General features: G+C 43.1%; 1 protein-coding gene across 1 annotated transcript in view; it reads right to left on the reverse strand.

Annotated features, from left to right (window-relative positions):
• Nucleotides 1–550: 550 nt before the first annotated feature.
• PLB1 (phospholipase B1) overlaps nucleotides 551–19,853 on the reverse strand; it is a 76,901-nt gene continuing 57,598 nt past the window's right edge. Inside the window, exons 46-57 of the mRNA XM_014950457.1 lie at nucleotides 17,799–17,857; nucleotides 16,578–16,621; nucleotides 15,232–15,331; nucleotides 12,838–12,889; nucleotides 10,878–10,958; nucleotides 9,743–9,808; nucleotides 9,097–9,191; nucleotides 7,822–7,903; nucleotides 7,065–7,169; nucleotides 5,919–6,014; nucleotides 2,369–2,443; nucleotides 551–1,898 (exon numbers count right to left, since the gene is read on the reverse strand). Of these exons, the coding sequence (XP_014805943.1) occupies nucleotides 1,677–1,898; nucleotides 2,369–2,443; nucleotides 5,919–6,014; nucleotides 7,065–7,169; nucleotides 7,822–7,903; nucleotides 9,097–9,191; nucleotides 9,743–9,808; nucleotides 10,878–10,958; nucleotides 12,838–12,889; nucleotides 15,232–15,331; nucleotides 16,578–16,621; nucleotides 17,799–17,857 (1,077 nt within the window). The 3' untranslated portion in view covers nucleotides 551–1,676. The remainder of the gene's footprint in view (nucleotides 1,899–2,368; nucleotides 2,444–5,918; nucleotides 6,015–7,064; nucleotides 7,170–7,821; nucleotides 7,904–9,096; nucleotides 9,192–9,742; nucleotides 9,809–10,877; nucleotides 10,959–12,837; nucleotides 12,890–15,231; nucleotides 15,332–16,577; nucleotides 16,622–17,798; nucleotides 17,858–19,853) is intronic.

A 19,853-nucleotide genomic window follows, 5' to 3' on the forward strand; every position in this document is an offset into this window, starting at 1 on the left:
AGTACAGTAAATCTTGTCCCCTGCATTGCAGGTTGGAGGCTGTGTTTGCTTCCATTTACTGAGCTAGATAAATACCAGCAGTTGGGATATCAGGTAGATAGTTAATGACTCACAGCGAAGACAGGGACAGGAAGAGCAGCAGAGATGCTTGTGCTGCAGTGAAACAAGATGCAGGTGCTACTGTTTTGCATTCCAAATATATCCCCACTCAGGGCTGCATGTAGAGCTCCCAGACATACATGTGGATAAGACTTAAGTATATAAAAGTTCTAATAATAATAGCCCAACTTGATCTGCACTCAAAGGGAGAGGTGAGTGGAGGTACAGACCCTGAAACGTGACTATACAACTTGTATTTTACCCACCTCTTTTTATCTTAGCAAGAACAATGAGTTAAGTGGAGAAAGGAGGAGTCTGAATACCTTCTGTGTGCGTAATGAATAGATTTAGGAACCCCAGAGCACTTTCTTCCCTGAAACATTTTATTTTTTTTTTCTCATTTGCATTTCTGGAGTGGAAATGTAGTACACTTCACCAAAGAAACCCCAACATCACAGCACTGCAAACCACATTTTTGGCTTCAGTAAAATAAAAATTTGAAGCATTTGGCATAGGAAATAAAGATGTTGAAAAACAAGATCACAGGTAATTGATGAAGTATCTTCTGTACTAGTAGATTGTATGAATTGACCTGCAATACAAAACAAGGGATGACTAGATTCCAGTTGTCTCTGAACTCCTGATCAGAGTTTTGAAAAAAACTTTGCAAATTCTTCCTTGGACAGCAACCACAGAGACTCCACTCTGGGAGACCTGAACAAGCCACAGGTCCTGTGAGAAGGGTTCAGCCAGGCTAGGTTGCCAATCAGGTACCTCATTTTTGGTTAGATGCCCTACTGTATGCTAGTGAAGAAATTCCTTCTTCACAGGAAGAATCATTCTGGAACCAGCTGTTGTACAGTGGTGGGCAGGAGGGTATGGGCGATTTAGCCCTGGAGGAGAAGTGATGGCATGGCCCAACTCCACATCCAGTCCCAGACAGATGGAGCCTGGACTCCAAGGCAGCAGGAGAAGGCACAGTTATTCTAGCTGTGCTGCCTAGCACTGCATCAGGGATGCCACGCGGATGGTCTGGGTTGTTCAGAAGTTAGCTTAGAGATATTTCCATGGCACTGTACTTGCTTGTGTAGAATTACTTTCACATCTTCAACTCAATGGTCTTGTTGGAATCTAACATGTGAAATTGCAACTTTTTTTATCTCACTTACCTTGCTATTGAGGAATACCAAGTCACATCACAGACATGTAGCTAACATTTAATATACAGTTTTATAAGAAAAATGGGCAGATGCACAATTAAGGTACCAAGATACATGAACAAGTTTTCTCACTTCATGTAAGTAATTGACATCCTGAGTAATTTTCACAAAATGGAAAATTGCATCCCAGAATGAAAAAGCTTTAGCACTTTAAACTTCATCCTCTGCTTGACTGATCTGCAGAAACTAACTACAGTACATTTCTGATCAAGACTATTGGGCCTAAAATCCCTGGCTAACCAAGAAGAGTCATTTATATCCAACAGGTTTTTGTTTTGTTTTTTTTTTTTATTCTGCTGCTCTCTGCAGCACACCAGAGAGCAGCCTCAGCAGAGACAGATGTTTGTTCCACTTGCTTTAAAAACTTGTCGTGTTAGTGTTCTTTTCGGTGTCAGGCTCGTGTTGGCGCCTCTTCGTTCTTCTTCCTGACACAAGCCAGATGAATAAAGAACCCACCAGGACTCCAGCTACTGCAGCCACAATGACAGCCCAGTAGGGGACTGAAGGTTCGGTTTTCTCCAAGTTGAGAACTGAACTTCTGAATCCACTATTTCTCAGTGTGGAAACAAAGCGTTTCTCCTACAAAGGGAGAGTAAAGGTTTTACCGACCACAGACCACTCAACAGGCAGCGTGAAGTCCATAAGCCATCACTCCTTCCCAGAGTCAATCTTTAGGCAGACTATCAGCTGTTTCTGTCTTCTGTCTCAGCTCAATCTCTTTCTGGCCCTATTGCCTGAAAGTTCCTTAGAACAAAAGACTGAGCCATCTCAAAATCAGGTGTCATGGCATCATTTCCAAATTTGTTTGCTGCAGACAGCCAAATGGAAATACGTAGACTTATTAAAACTAGCTTGAGTGAGAGGCTTTCTACTGCAGTGAGGATAATTTTTTTTGCATTACATTTTAAATAGATTTTCCTGTGCATAACACAACAGCAGTATATTTTACCTACTTAAAGCCTTCACAAAGATATTCTTTTAAGGACCAAGAAGAAAGAGAAAAATGAAAGTGTTTAATGGAGAGTATGGGCATCTTGGCCTTTACTTACTGGGCTTGGACACTTGAGTTTTGATCTGTCACGGGTAAAGTTGTTGTAAGTCTGCTTTTCACCAACCGGCTCCAACTGAAGAAGAGAAAAGCAATAGTAAGCACAATGATGATTTCTTTCCTCCTCAGACTCTCCTGACTTGGGTGGTTACAACTTTTTATCCAATTTTTTGGTGCTTGCACCAATGAAGAAATGTAGAAGGTGCACCACAGGAAAGTTTCCTAACATTTTAACACTCATGAACTGAAAACATTGAGAACAAGGAACAGGAGAAGCCTTTCCTCCTTTTGCACTGAATGGAGGAGAAAATAACTCTGAATACCACATACTTTGAATATTCTGCTAAAACAAAGTGGTTCACTATACACCCAGTTCTCCCACTTACACATCTCAAATGACATTATAAACCATGTAGAAAAAAACCCCACATGACAGATGTTAGTCATGTTAACTTGGCACGTTACTGAAAGAAAGACGCTTAGGTGTCACAGTGATGGAAGTGACTTCAGAAATGATGTAGGGTTAGAGACAGGATGAGATGATGCCAACCCTTGCAATCTTCACTCAGACAAGCAATTCCCTGGGAGTTTTAGCTGAGGCTAGATTCCCAAGGTTGCAAGCAGTGAGTTAAATAGAGCCTTTTATATTATCAGTTGTCAGCTAAGTTGCAATAGCTGACCATAGGCTCACCGGGAGTTCATTTCAAGCTCAAAATAAAATATGTCCAGGCTAATGGCTTAGCATTTGTTGTTGGCTAGGAGTGCACATACCATCGGTTACCACAGTTAAGCTAACAAGTAGAGGCTTGCTCAGCCATGTTAACTGAAGTGTTTACAACTGTGTATGGACATGCCTGAAGTAATGACTTCAGGACTGGCCCCTAGAGAACTGCAGAGCTGTCATCCAGCACTTCTGGGAATACAGCGCAGAGGATGCTGGTGCTTCTGCTATTGTCTATACGTGCATTTACTGTCCTCAAGTGATTAAAGTGTCAGCTGTATGTTGGAGAGAAACAATACCACAACGAGCCCAACATAACACGGAGAAAATAAATTCTATTCATAAGATTCCCATATGAAAATACTGGGAATGGTCTCCCTCTCTAGTTCAGTGAAAGAAAAATTATAAAAGAGAAAAAAAAAGGAAGTAGAGACTGAAAAATGAAAAGACAGAGATGAACTACAGCAAAATGTAATAAGGGAAGGGAAGAAAGCTAACAAGTGGAGAGAAGATGAGAAGCAAAACAGAATGTCAAGTTTTGCTGGTTGTCATGGGGTCCTGCCAGACTCGTATAAGAGTCCTAATTATTTGGCCTGCCCACCAGCTAATGCTGTGAAGGCTGAATTTGGTCATTTTATTGCATCTTAAAGGGAACAGCTAAAATTCCAGTGTGGTTATTTGTAAGATGCACGGCTCATATCCTCTAGCATTCTGTCTGCTCTACGGCTGGTTATTTGTAGATAACTGTAATACTTCCCTTGCCAGGGCACTTGGTGAGGAGTCTGGCGCAGAGCCCAGACAAAGGATGATAAGGTGCAAAATTCTGTAGCCAGCCGTGTTTGCTTCATCTCTATGCGATCTGTTCCTCAGGAGCATTAGCTCCTGAGCTTTGACGATGACAGTATCCTCATGCCTGTGAGTGTACGGGGCAACTTCTGGAAGACACACACGGCTCCTCGAGAGCATGTGGAAAACATAGAGGCAGAACACAGGCTAAACACACTGTCCGTGTGCTCTTCTCCTGGGCCAACAGATCGATGAGGTGGATTTCAGACCAGTGGGGGCCCCTTAAGACTGGTTCTCTGACTTCAGAGAGCAAGAATATGCTTTGCATGAAGCAAAAAGGGCAAATAACACCATGATGAAGGAGAGGTTCCTTATGCCATCCGCATCCCTGCATGCTCCCGCAGTGGGCAGGCACAGTCTGGCCCTTCCTGCGTACTGACAAGAATCCATGTCATTTGGCCATAAGCCTACAGCCTGCTGAGCTTTTCAGGGAACAGGGAAACAATACAGCCTTACAGTAAGCTCGCACAGCCTCACCATACATGGACTGCGAGTGAAAAGCAGGAATGTGTTACAAGAACTAGATTTAAATAGTAAACAGTAAGATCTTCAGTTGGCATAGACCAACAGATCTCTACAGAAGGGAATAATTGCACTTTGCATCAGTAAGAATCCAATCCTCCCCACCCTAGTAGAAGCTTTGTGTCAATATCCATACACGCGTAGGAAATGAGTGACAGTCTGGACAGAATAAAATTCCAATGGCATAGAAAAAGGACTGATAGTGATTCAGGAATGAGTAATGGCCAATAGGAACACCACGTGGTAACAGAAACCCAATTTAAGGCTACCATATGTCCAGGTACCATCTCTTTTTCTTCTTGAAACCTCCAGCTGTGCTCAATTTGAATGCTTTCTACATTTGCCTGGGTTTTCTGGGCCACTATTGGCCCTGTTCGAGCTACTGCACAATGAAGCCTACCAGACTGCTGTCATCTGGAGTCTCAGACGGTGAAGCCTGATGGAAAACATGCAGGTTTGCTGTGCGTGCAGAAATCAATTAGTCAGAGCATGTGCATGCACTGTATATCTACTGCTTTCTATAAACCCGGGCCTACAGCTCATAGGTTATATTGGACAACCACACAAACTTCTGCCCTGCATTTCCCAGTCCTTGTGTTCAAGTTCATTCTGAGGTATCCTGTAAGTTTCTAATCTTGCTCAAACTTTTACTTAAACTCAAAAGAAACTCCTCTCCATTTAGGCTGGTTTCTTGTACAAACCAGGATATGGGATTTCTGTTACAACAATGTGTTTGGGTACTGGTGTTTATGAGACAAGAGAAAGAAATGTTGCTATGGCATGAAAATGCTGTAGTTGTCCTTCCACCATAAGAAATATCATGGTTCTGAAAGCTACTGTGACCTTGGAATCATCAAGTCCAGCATGTGCCTCTTACACACTCTTCTAGCACTATTCAAAAGCTGCTACTTCCCCCAAAATGACAGAAGGAATGTGACTGCAAGCAGAGGCATCATAGGTGTGATTTCAGCCTCCCAGTAGTTTCAGTGACTCTACTAGAATTGCTTCAGTTTCTAGAGTGGGTGGTAAAACATGTCCACACTATTAATGGCAGCAACGATTCAATCACATGTATGTTTTCCTAATAAATGTAGCAGAAGAAGGGCAAGCTCATTCAACACACATTTTCAGGAAATCTACAGGAGTGAATGCTTAACTAGACTGATTATTTACTTTAATGCAAGTTACTTACCAAAGGAAAAGGGGATTTTTTGTTACATTAAGACTGCCAGGATTTCTCATTTTGAATGAGCAAAGACTTATACCATTTTATGCAACACCATTGCTTTGGATTGTTTTCTAAACGATGCAGACCGAGAAGGGTCTCAGAGTTGAGCAGCCCCCCTTTTGTTAGGACATCAGTTTTATTTCTTGCTTACTGTTTTGTTTCAGACCCCTTTCTCATGATCTTTTGTAGGGACTACTTCCACAAACACATACGGATCTAGTCGTAACGTCTTACCATACTATTCCAGAGAGCCGTGGCCATCTCAGCGTAGCCTCTCGCACTGAAATGAAAGCAGTCTGCAGCAAAGAAACTCAGATCTGGCTTGCCATTCTGTGATAAAAGCAAAAATTTCTCTGTCAGTACATTTCAACCTTTGAGACCTGACATATTATATCTAATAGTGCACGGTACTTGGCATACCCTCTTCACAATTTTGGTGTCTTTCTACAGGCAGTATACTCATATTTTGAAACTGCATATAAACTTAGGTACTCCTAACTGTGGGCTGTTTACTGGATCTTGAGACCTTCTCTCTACTGCAGCCTGCTCAGCTTCACAGAACAATTTTCATAACAAACCTAAACTTATCATTAAACCAACAGCCACAGCTCTTACACAGACATGGCCATTGACCCACACTCCACCTTGTATGGAACTGATAGAAAACTGCTTATTCTTGCTTGTTAAACTTCCATAACTCAGACTTATAACCTTCCAGATGTTGAAATTTGTGCTGAATTTCAGGCAACATTAAAAATTGTGGGCTTATCAAGCTGCGACAAATGTCTGTCTGAGGAAGAATTTGCCTTATCACTACCACTCTTTGGACTTGAAGGCTGCCAGAACAAAATGGAAATGATATGACAAAAGTATCAGTATTACAGAAAACTGGGTGGTTTTGACCAGGATTCCTGCTAAATATTTGTATCCCTAACTACACAGCATACATAATGCTAGGGCTGGAGAAAAGAAGGAGAATCAATGTTTGGTTTCAAAGGCTACTTCCTGTCTCTGGGCTGGGATGAGCCAGGCATGCAAGCTCTGATCTCTGAGTGAAGGAAACCTCAACATATTCCATAACCTAGATCGGAAGACAGTGGTGAATGCCAACCAAACCCCCAACAGGGGAAGCGACACACAGTTCAGAGGAAGCCAGAGGGTACTTAGGTTTAATGTGCGCGCGCGCTACGAGTGTTTCCTAAAGCCATTTTGGCCATTTTGAGTCTTTCATGTCTTCTCCTCTCACTCTTTGCAGGTTCCACCCTGTGCTGCTAGACTATGCAAAGAGAAGAACACAGACTCCTTGTGGCATGGATCTTACTGACTTGGGAAAATCAAGATCCTGGTCCTTGCGTAATGGGAAAGAAAAACAGGACTCACGCTATTCAGGGGCAACAAGGTGTTTCGGAAAAATGGCTGTGTGACAACTGTGAAGTCCTCACGCTCCTCGTACCGACCACTGTTGATCAGCTGCAAGGCTTCAGCCTGTATGGAGTTGTGTGGTTGAAAAGAAGAGTTACTTATGAGAATCATAGAATCATAGAATGGTTTGGGTTGGAAGGGACCTCAAAGATCATCGAGTTCCAACCCCCCTGCCATGGGCAGGTACACCTCCCACTAGAGCAGGTTGCTCAAGACCCCATCCAGCCTGGCAAGGTTCGTCTAACATTTGTCAGCTATCAAAAACATGCATATTACACTTTCTTCAATGTAGGAAGCCATGAAGTATTAGCATAAATCCAGCTGAATAGTTTAAAGTAGTCCAGAGAATGGCGAAGAAAATGATTTGGTTCATGAAGAGATTTTCATGAGGAAAATACTCAGAAGCTAGTATAAATTGAAATGTGAAATTTTTTAATTAAAAAAAAAAAAGTTGTTCATACCTTACTTATAGAAATCAGTGCTGCATAATCACAATGAGATTCAAATCTGCCCCCAGATCAAGTCAAATTATAGGCAGTGTGGAAAGACTTGCAGTGCTGCTAACCAGTTAGCTGGGTAAGGGGTTAGTTAAATTGTAGCCAAGCTGTTTCCCAGTCATCCCTCTCTGTCCTGCTGAGGATATGCATGAGAGGAAGGGAATTGATATCAAGAGAGACAAAACTGAAGATGATCAGTTACAGAATCAAGGTATTACCTGAAAATCTCTGTTAACTCTGTTAATTTCTTCTAGTTCAGAAGAGTTTTCCTCAGGGTTTATGAAACATGGGCAAATATTCCTTCAACAAAAGAAATACTGGAATTAAAAGCCAATCTGAAATAGCCTATGCAATTCTTCAGTAATGTGTGTCTGCTTCAGGAAGCTCGGGATAAGTGCTCAAAGATCACATGCAGAATAAGAGCCACCTAGATGGCATAGAGGTAGACAAATATTTAGAAAAAAAAAATCCCTATTGACTTAGTTTTCAAAACGAACACCTATCACAGCAAGTAAGAGCTACAGGATCCACAACTCTGAGTCAGACACAGAGGTGTTTAGTATGCTATACATTAGCAGGAAATCACATGTGTTAGAATTTTAAAAAAAAACAAACCCCAAATCCTACATATAGGCTTACACCAGTTCCAGAAATCTGGGGGTTTAAAGACAGAAAAGAAAACTGTTTATGTAATTGGACTCTTCAGACCACCGTGTTTCATTCTGTTACCCCCACATCAAAAGGTAATAACTTGTGCTTCACTGAAATGCATCCTGTAAGAATATGCCTGGAATAAATACAAAGACATCAAGCAATACAGTCAATTCACTATTTTCCCTTCTGGTGTGTTCCAGTAGTTAATTGCTTCTATTATTAAAAATCTGTGCCTAACTTCATTTGAATTCATTAGGCATCAGCCTCCAATCACTGGTCTTTGTTATACCTTTCTCCACCAGACTAAAAAGCCTTTTCATGTCCATGCTGACTCTTGTAAAGACACTGCTCCTTTCTAAAACAAGTCCCTCAATCTTCTTTGAGTTAGGACTTTGGTCTTCTCCATTAGGTGTGAAAAGCAGCTCCTGGTTGTGCACTCTGCTGTGCACAGCCCAGCCTGCGCCATAGGTAATGCAACTTGGAATACAAAGAGAGGCATCAGGGGTGTCAGCCAGTGCTGCTCAGCAGTGAGAGGCTGGGCAAAAAAAAAAGAAAAAGGCTTTGAAATTCAGTAGTACAGCAATTATATGGTGACTTGTGCTGTGATGTGCCGCCTTAGAGCTGAGAAGGAAAGCAACAACTCTGCTATCTACAGGTGCATGCCTTTTAGCTGAAGTATTGGAAGAAGCAGTAGAAAATTGATGGGAACTGATGCATCAAGTAAAGGCAGCAATGAAAGTAGCTTGGAAAGCTCAGCGTGGATGTCCTCCTGTAGAAGCAATTTAGATTGATCCAAAGAAATAGCACTTTGAAGGTAAAGACCTTTTTTGCTCACTTACTTTGCTGTCAAAGCGCACTCTGAAGAGCTTGCTGCAATCTGACGCAGCCCAGAAATCTCTAGCATCTCCACCACGTTGACAAAGACTCTTGGGAGCTGCAGGGATTATAATAACCAGACATACCAAATCACAGAACGTGATACCACTACAAAGTGAGAAAGAAGTGCCATCCGTAGGTCAGGGAGTCAGTGCAAACTGCACCGACTGCAACCAGTGGCATGTGCGAGGATTATGTACAAAGGGAGGGGGAGGGAGACATACAGTGGATGTCAGCCAAAAAATTCCCGGCAGCTAGTACAAACCAGCTGAAATGCTGCTTCACTCCCCGGGGCATTTCCATTTTCTCGAGGGTAAATGGAACTTTGTACAGTTGGTTTAGCCATCAAAACTGGCAGTAGGGGGTCACGCTATGTTTGGTCCCCAGTGAAAATGCTACGAAACACACAGTCTTCCTGAAACTACAGCCCACTTTCTCAGGGTGTTATTTAATACAGCGGCTGAAATGCAGCGCTGAGGATTAGTCTGACTGCGGCTATTTGGAAGATGACCTTGTATGAAACATAATCACTGACAGTCTATCAGAGGTGAGAAAAACATCAGTGTGCTTGCCAGGAACACAGCTTGCTACGGTATCTTAAAGGCTTACCTCCTTATAGAAAATATCCAGAGTGTCCTGAAGGTGCTTTACATATTTTTGCACTGAATAGGTTTCCTGTGTAATTAAAAAAATAATAAAATTGGATCAGTCTTCTTTCAGGAACCAAGAAGTTTGTTTCGCCTGAGCAAAGGAGTCTACAGCCTCTCTAGTTGCTAGGTAGTCTGTGAGAAGATATACTGACTCGATGGTCCTTTTTGCCTCTGTTGGCAGATATATTTTCAGATCAAGAGCTTTACTGCCACATGCACACAGGTTATATAGTGCATTTGTTTCTATGTCACTAATATATTCCCTTCATCTCTATAGAAAACCCTGAGGTATATAGTTGTTCTTGGCAGAGTCTTTGCCTGATGAATGACTACAAAAATCACATCTTTGGATTTCATGTTGTCTTTATGGGACACAGACCAGACCAGTTTGCCTTATAAACAAAGCCATACTCTTTTTTTTTAAACTGCCAATGTGAGGAAATTAATATGGAGGCAGTCAGGCCCCACAAAACCCATAGGCAAAATGATTTTGTGACTGTAGTTATAGAGGGGTAGCTGTTGGGGCAAAGGCTCCAGGCAGCAGCAAAACTGAGAGAACGGTCCTCAGTCACTCCAACAAGCTGGGGTCCAGATCCCCAGTCTGTGCCACTGGAACCTTTTCAGAGGTGATGATCACTGACAACTAGATAAAAGACATCTTTTTCACTATAAACTGATGTTATTTCTTTTGGTGTCATACTGAAGCAAGAATCAGGCAATCAGTAATTTTCGCGTGGAGACGCTTTCCAGAATAAAACTTCACTTGTGTCCCCATAACAACATGCCTAAGGCACCCCACTATATTGATTGCCTTGTCCAGTTAAGCTGGCAGAGCTCTTCAGTTTATCCTTGGTGTTTTGTTCAATATGGGGCAGTTTTCTGGTTCTTAACTAATGCAGTACTCCAGAGCTACAGTGCCCCAGTATTAAAAGCTCTGCACTTGTTTAATACAATACAGATGAAAGGAACAGGACTTCTAAGTGGTTTTTAAACAAAGAGGAGCTTTGGCTCACTAAGAGAGAGAAAGGTTAAATTTCCAGGGATGGTGACTTGCCAAGTGCCTGGATGAGCATGCCTAATTCAGAGATACAAACCTTGTCCAAGCAGTACTGGCATAGGTCGTTGCCTCCAACGAGGACAGTAATCAGCTTCCAATCTTTCTTGAAATTAATTTTCTGGTGGCACATAAAATAAACAGATTGCAGCATTCATTGCTTAGGCATGCAGAGGTCAACATTCACAAGTGGGGCTAAATGGGGTACAGATGGCACAGCAGAACAGAGAAAGGAGGCGTGCTGAGTTAAGATGGCAGAAGAAAAGCATCTGTCCAGGGGGAAAACGTGAGCTGCAATTCACCTTGGCTTTCATAAGGAAATTCCCTTCAGCAGACAAGATCTGTCAGGGTAGCCGAGCACAGAAGTGTGGCTGTGGCAGCAAGCGTGCCTAAATGAATGTTAGCTGTAGGAGAGGGGTGGACAGGAGAGATTTGCCAGCTGTGGCAAATCTGAAAGCTACAGGCAGAGTGGGGATGAAGAGATGGAGGGAGTGGATGCTGGAGTGACTCAGGGAGCTGTGGAACTGGAGCTGCTGGGGATCCCTGCCAGCTGGGCAAGTATTACCCCACGGCCAGGAGGGGCGAGGGGTGCCCCAGGGAACAGACAGCTGGATTAAAATAGAAGAGTCCAGGAGGCTGGTGACTTCACTGAGCTCATATAAGGGCAGCTGCAGCATCCACGTCACTGCAAGCTAACAATAGGCACTGCTGAGAGCTGGATCGCATCAAAACATTTTGTAACGTTCAGTACAAAGAAAGGAATCAAAGGCAACTATTTTTAGTGTAGTGCATTTACATAGCAAACATCTGCGAAAGGATCCTACAAATAGAGAAAGGGCCTGGGAATCACCCACAGGTCTGAATTCTCCTCCTTAACCAGCACTTTTCTCAGAAAGCCTTTCATGAAGAAGCAAAGCGTGGCAGGGACTTCCCCCCCTCCCCTTTTTTTTTTAAAGACACATAAAAAGTAGTGAATAAAACAAAGCTCTAGAACCATGTACTCTTTTATTGAAGAGCCATGCCAGCTCCCTTCACTCTGCCAAACAATCAGTAATGCAGAGTAACTGACAGTGGGACTAGCATGCAGCATCCATCAAGAATGCTGGCACAGAGACACATGCTTTGACAAATCCTGCTTATTCAGTACCTTCCTTTCCCATTCAGCCTGAGCCAAGGAGCACCAGGCACTCCCATTCCCTTGCAGGGTGCTCGCCCTGAACCAGCAGCTCACACCCAGGCAGTCATCCACTCAAATTCAGCCAACACTTGGAGCAGGGCAGCCTTGTTTTTCTCCCAGATTTCCTCCCACCACCCCAAACCACAGCTGCGGCCACTGAATTAAAAGCAAGTCACCCTTTTGGTGCCCTTCAGAGTAGCCCTCAGTGGAGCTGGCACAGTAGGCTGGTCCATAGCGCTAGATCCACTACTAATTCCCTAAAAGCTTGTGGCATGACAGGGATTCACCCAGCCCTGAGGTTTCTGGCCACCGATTAATCACTTGCATGTTCAGAAGCAGAGTTTCAGAGGGCCTATTCTCCCAGGAAGACTTTGGTTGTCCTCCTTCCCAGTACTCCCAGACCCAAGAGTGAATAGTGTGATTCATGTTCATCACTAGGTGCGTCTCCAGCGATTTTGCCTGGAGACTCAGCCTTTACGACCTCCACTTTGAATGCTGTTCAACTAAGCAGTCCTGTGATCTCCCCAGAGCCTTCAGATCTCTCCTCTTCCTCACTCCCATCCTTACAGCTCCTGACCACACTGCACCCTACATTAGTCTCTGCTTGTGTGCCTTGCATCTTACCTGCATAGATTTGTATAGGTAAATAATCATCTCCTAAAGACTAATCGCTGATGCATTCACCTTGGAAAGCACACCAAAGACAAGGACACTTATTTTTCTTCCATCAGTAAAGCACTCTTCACTACTCAAGCACCCCATCAATTAAAGTCATCCCCCAGAGACCATGGGAGCACTGAGAGGTAGCCCAAATCCCACTTACCGGGCTGCTTCTCATTAGCTCCACCAATTCACGTGCTTGGGCTGTCATATTGCTGTAGGAAGAGGACAGAAGCATTTTAGATGCATGCTCTGAAAGCACATCATCTTCTTGATCTCCCACTCCTCATTTCAGGGAATCTCAGGATCAGCAGAAATGAGTATAAGGAAAGTAATGCCTCAAAAGGATGAACAAACACAGAAGGACCAAGATAGCAGCAGTTGGACAAGTGAATTATCCAATCTGAAAGGGCTTCAGCTAGGATGGCTGCCAAGTGGCTGGCAACTGGGATGAATTCTTCCCATCTCAGAGTTGTCTTAAGCATATTTTGTTTGGAGAAAAGCACTAATGCCCAAATGCACAGAGACATTTAGTTGCATAACTCCTTTCAAAATCTAGCAGGGGAGTTGGATGCTTACACAGAAGCTGGGCACCTAACCAGCCTTTCTGAGCTGGCCTTAGCCTCCTATGGCTCGTCTTATGGCTGGAGCATATTGCTTACACTACGGAACTGCCAGGCTGGAGAGTCCCAGTCCAGCTCTGGGCAGGATGCAATGTCCACAGACTGAAGCACAAACCATGCTGAGACACCAGCTGGAAACTTGAGCTCCTTATATACTAGCATGAGTCTGTGCTTGAGCTAATAAGCCCTGCCTCTCTCCAGCAGCTACACGAATGTGGTTACATTATTTGCACTCCCACAACCGTGCTGATCACCTTCAGTCTTTGCTCAGGGCACCCATGCAGCATCTAGTAGCTACACGGGCTTTGGTAGCTATCCTGAAGCTCCCTTGCAGTAAATATAATGACTATTAAAGATGTCACAGAAAGTCTTGGAAGCAAATTCCTCGATTATCCATACAGCAGGGACAGTATATGCAATAAGTACCAAAATGTGTAAGAGTTTGTAACAGACTAGTAGAGCTTTTCTTCAGGAGGAGAAAAGAATTAATTCCCAGCTGCTCATTCTGTTCTTTTTCTTTGCACTGCAAATACAGATAGTTTTTAATGTCATTAGGGTAGCAGTGGGCTTCTATTTGTTAGCCTGGGGCACATTTCCCAGAAATCAAGAAATAAATGAGAGATGTTAATGATTTTTTTCTCATTACAGACATGGCTTGACAGTGAATCAGGGACCTGTGTACTGAAGGCTGGGCAGGAAAAGGTGGAATCATAGATCAGTTTGAGGTGGCTTTAAAAGGCCATCTAGTCCAACCTCCCCCGCAATAAGCAGGGGCATCTTCAACTAGATAAGGTTGCTCAGAGCCCTGTCCAGCCTGACCTTGATTGTTTCCAGGGATGGGGCATTGATCTCTCTGGGCAACCTGTGCCAGTGTTTCACCATCCTTATTGTAAAAAAATTCTTCCTTGTATCTAGTCTAAATCTTCCCTCTTTTAGTTTAAATACATTACACCTTGTCTTATTGCAACAGCCCCTGCTAAAAATTTTGTCCTCATCTTTCCTGTAGGCACCCTTTAAATACTGAAAGGCCACAATAAGGTCTCCCTGGAGCCTTCTCTTCTCCAGGCTGAACAACCCCAACTCTCTCAGCCTTTCCTAATAGGAGAGGTACTTCATTTCTCTGTACATTTTTGTGGTCCTCTTCTGGACCCGCTCCAACAGGTCCATGTCTTTCCTGTGCTGACGGCACCAGAGCTGGACACAGTATTCCAGGTCGGGTCTCAACCAGAGCAGAGCAGAGGGGCAGAATCACTTCCCTCGACCTGCTGGCCATCATTCTTTTGATTCAGCCCAGGATACAGTTGGCTTTCTGTGCTGCAAGTGCACATTGTTGGCTCATGTCCAGCTTTTCATCCACTGATACCCCCAAGTCCTTCTCCTCAGGGCCGCTCTCAATGCCTTCACCCCCTGGTCTGTATTGATACTGGGGGTTGCCCTGACCCCAGGTGCAGGATCCTGTACTTGGTCTTGTTGAATCTCATGAGGTTCACACGGGCCCACTTTTCAAGCTTGCCCAGGTCCCTCTGGATGGCATCCTGTGCCTCAGGTGTGTCAACTGCACGACTCAGCTTGGTGTTATCCACAAAGTTGCTGAGGGTGCACTTGAATCAGTGTGGAATACACTAGTGCATTCTACCAGGTATTGGTAGATTAAGAAGCATAACTAAGGCATTGGCTCAGAAATTCTGGGCAGAAGTCAAAAGAAGAAAGGAATTTTCTCTCTGTTCCTAATTCAGAAAAAGATACAAATAAACCCCCCAAATTCTGAAGGAAAAAAAAAAAATATTAAAAAGCCACAATTAAAAGCATCAGATCACAGAAACATGCTCAGTACAAATAGGTCATTAACTCAGTCTTAACACGTGCTTCAAAGCTAATCTGCCAGTCTGTCCGTTCTCCCCACTCTGCCCTTTCTTGGTTGCGATGGTGCTTACCGTGCTGTAGCGCCGCTCTTCGCAACGTTGAATCCAGCTGTTTCCTCAGAGCTGCCAGTGGAAAACCCAAAGAGGTTCGGATTGAATTTTTTCAAGATATCTTAAAAAGAGAAAATACAATGTTTAACCATCCACAGTACAACCAGCAGTGTTGCCTCCCACAACAAGCCAACTGAGCGGTGATAATACGGACCTGGGTTTTCCCCTCATTCACTGTGACCTTACAGCAACTATAGACACACCTGCCTTGGAGAACTCTAGTATATTTTCCAAACTTCAGCACTGCAACTATTTCACTCCATGGCCTTGAGGAGCCAGGGTCTGGCAACCCAGGAGATGCATAGGTCCCAGGCAACTCACCAGTCTTGAATTTGAGTGCCACAATAATCACAGTTACTTTCCTTCACATACCAGGAGCAGATGCTCCGAATCTGGCCCTCTACCTCCCACTCCTCCAGCTACCCATCAAGATAATAATGTTTATTGCAGAGAAGTGAATTTTATTCACATTTCTAAATTTCACCAAAACCCTCAGTGGGGAAGCATCATATCTGAAAACAGTTATCATTACTGTGCCTGTAGTGCTGTCTGAAAGCTCTTTATAGAGTCTCATTTATAATGCATAAAAGAAACATGCCTTCTATTTTTCTTCAAACACAGCGATGTGTGTGGTACAAGACAAAGCGTATTAGATTTTATTGCCAACGATGTCAGGTATTGTCAAACTGCTCCACAGCACAGATCACATACAAATAAATGAACCCTTGTGAACCAAGTCCCGTCAAATTTACGGTCACATTGACCACTTAATGGTTTCTATGGAAACTACAGGGACCAATTACACAGAGCACTAGGACAAGAGATTTATAGTATTTTTAGTTTTTTTGTCAGCGCAAAGTAGCAACTTGAAATCATCAGGATGAACCATAACTTTGTCAACAACCCTCTCTAGATGGACCACTAATTGTTTTATAACCCTTCATTTGCCCACAACCATTACAGTCAGTCACTGGGAGGCACAAAATGAAATAAGGGAGGAGCAGGTCTGCCATGAACTTCTGTCACCTTCAGCACATTTACCCCTGATCAGTTCTGTCGAAAGGACAATACAATCACATGCAGGTCATGTGAAGTGGAGGGGCTGAATCAACTTTACAGCTAGTCAGGTCAGTCTCGGTTTCAGCTGTGACTCTCATGAACTGCTCATGTCCACAATAGATGGGCATCCCCCACTTTTTGCAAGAAAAGCATGACCATTTCCAGATGTTTCCTAGCATCCACTTAGACTATTTTCAGAGTAATACGCCTCTTTCGCTTTTCCCACATTGATTTTTCAGGATACTCACTGGGTAAAGTAGTGTGGGTCTCCAGGGTCCCATCACCTCCAATACTACAAAGGGAAAGAACAAAATCATCAAGTAGAGTTAATCCTGGAACCATCTGTCTTATTGTCACCATATGTTGCTGCAGCAGCCCAGGAAGGAAAAAAAAACCAAAGAGACTAACCTCAAAAAGGGCTAAGGAGATAAACCACAAGAATTCGGGGAAAGTACTGAAAGGAGTTTTCGCATTAAATCAAGCAGGGCATCAGCTAAGATAGAAGCTATGCCTGCAGACTGGGAATAAAGCATACTGGGAGAACTGATTTTTCATATAGACATGCTGGGATGCCCATCACAGAAATTTCTCATCAGTAAGTGAGTATTTTCTCACCAGATTTGCTCCACGTGGCTTTGCTGAAACTACATTTGTGTACAGTTATGCATAGAAGAGAGACTGCATTAAATGCTCATTAACCACCTATCTGGGATTCTGTAGCGTTAATTATGAAAAGAGCCTCTTCCTTCACCATTCAAGACTTGTCTGTGTGCATACCCAATACATTCTTATACCACTTCTGGCAGCCCCCCCAAAGGTATTTATGCCTGCAGATACAAGGGGGTAAGGAAGGATAAAGAAAAGAATGCATACATGTGCACATGCTTATCGACCATACTTCTGCCCATACGAAGCAGGCAGTTTACTTCCACTCTAGCATGGCTATTGAGATTCATACCCACTCTGGCATGAATTTTCTTTGTCCACTTTTCAATAGCAAAGATGTCTGGAACATCTTAATTGAATATGCATGCAGTGCTCTCACCATGTTCATGCCAATCCACACTCAGACTCTCTAGCATTAGACACTGCATTAGATAATCACAGCAACAGCAGTATTTTGAATAAACTCCATAGAGACTAGCAAGAGGCTAAAAGAATTCACTCATGTTAGTCATCCAGTACCAGCAACACACAGGACCATACCTGTAGCAATCAGGTCTGATTTAAAAAAAAAAGGCAACAAAAAACCCCACAAGAGCAAAGACACACACACACCCCATCACCAAAAGAATCTCTTTCTTGCTCTTCCAGTTCTGACTCCTCCAATCCTTACCAAGCAATGCTTGCTCTCAACATGCTACCCCTGCATTTATGTACTTAGGTATGTAACTACACAACCAGGAGACCCAAACTTTTAATTGTGTGTACAGACAAAAGTAGATAAAGAGAAAATTAAGCATTTTCACCTCCAGGAAAGTCCCCTCCACTCTGTTTTTTGGTCAGCTGCATTGGCTCCTACTCCAGTCTGGAAAGGATGGAAAGAATCATTTATAAAATACTAGAAGAAAAAAGTGCTACAAGTTTACGTATGACAGACATCATGACTTGGAAGTGCTGGAGCATTGTGGTAACTTTACTCTGCATCCAGCCAAGCTTTTGCAATATCCCAGTTTTAGCATAAATGGTTCATGTCCTTATTGACCACCACACACTGTCCTGCATCTCCCGTGCTTCTAATTCACAGGCTTATCTACAGAAGCAGCTCATCTAGACAGTAGACCATGGAGCATCAGAGAAGATGTAGTCCAGCCAGAAGGCATCAGACTGTAAGGTCAAGGACATAAGGCTTTAGAACTACTACTCTAATATTGTTTTAGCAGCCCAGTGGGACCCAGATCAACATCACAGCTTTTTATTTGTTTGGATTTTTTTGGTGGAGAATGCTTCATCCTGGCATTTCCTGAAGAAAGATGGTTTTGAGAGACTTAATAACTCAGGGGGGAAAACAAACACTAGAAAACCTACTGATGAAAAATTCCCAGCCAGTTTTAGCTGTAAATAAATCAGTAGGAGCAGCTTTTTAATCTGCCAAGAAAACAAATCCTTCGTGTAAAATCCACTTTTCATCTGCTGGACCAAATCTGCTTGTCTAACACACAGATTTAACGAGGTGTAGGCAGGATTTTTTTTGCCAATACAGATAAGCATGTTGGCATATCGATGGATTTCACTGTGCATTGGTGCTAGGAAATCAGACAGATGCATTCTAGCTAGTGACATGACTAAATTGTTCAATGTTACACATCAACCTCCAACTGCATCTAAATTGAGAACAGCCTTCCTGCACTGTAAACTTTAATATCTCTTAAAAATAAATAAAATAGCCATGAGAACAAAGAAGCTTGTGATGAATTTGAGTAGCTCACAATACTGGGATAGTACCTCTAGCAAGGTCAGCACTGTGCTTCGCATTTAGGACAGCAATCTCGAAAATGGGTTCTTCCACAGCTTTATAGTTTCTTAGTGGTTTCACTTAATTTTGTATTCTTCAAAAAGCCATGGTATCAATTCAGCCATAAACACTAACTGCATCCAGGGCTCTTGTTGGAAATACCAGGAGGAAAACCAATGCCTTGGTGGACCAAGGCAGATCTTTGCTGCTGCAGTCCCCTCTGTGCTGGGGATGTTCATGCAGTACAAAGTGTGCACTGCTGCTGGCTGTACTGCACCTTGCACAGATGTGTGCGCATACACGTGTGGGAGAAATACTCTGTCATTTTTTCTGCCCTCTCTCGACCCAGCAATAAATCCCTTGATAATAACCTCAGTCACACCTTGCTGTGGCAACAGCAACGGATAGAAACTGCATGAAAAACTGCCTTGCTTAGCTCTTGAGACAGAGATCTCAAACATCAGAGTCAGGCCCTTATGACTAGGACTCTCTGAGGCATTTCGAGTACTAAAAGAATTAAAATTTAAAAAATAAGAGATCTGTGCTACTGCACATATCTAGCACTGGATGTGGGGGAGGAAATCAAGCAATTAATTTCAAGAGTCATGGCAATGGATAGGAAGGAGACTTGCAGGGTCATTACTGAGGGCTTCTAAGGAAAGCTCAAAGCTCAGTGGTGGGGGGAAAGTGAGGATTACATCAGCTCAAGCAAAATCAGTTTCAGAGCTAATGAGGAGGTGAAGACATACACATCTGCCTGGAGATGAGCCTGATCATTTAAGGGCTTCAGTCCCCTTCAACTCCCTCTAAAGTCTAAGAGAGCTGAAGCTGCTAAAAAGAGCTTCAAGAGTTAAAATTCATGGGAACTGTTGACACAAATGTTTGCTTTCATCCTATGCCAGAACAATTCTGTAGTGCAATATAATCCTGGAACTATTTCTCAGAACACTTCAGTGCAGATCTGCAGTATTCCCCGCTATTCTTTTCTGGGCCCTTTCTTTTCTGTGCTTACTCTTTTCAATTTGCATTTCTTGGTACACAAAATGCATCAGAGTTTTAAATGGAAGAT

Source organism: Calidris pugnax, unplaced genomic scaffold (assembly GCF_001431845.1).
Source record: "Calidris pugnax isolate Ruff unplaced genomic scaffold, ASM143184v1 scaffold24, whole genome shotgun sequence".
NCBI lineage: Eukaryota > Metazoa > Chordata > Aves > Charadriiformes > Scolopacidae > Calidris > Calidris pugnax.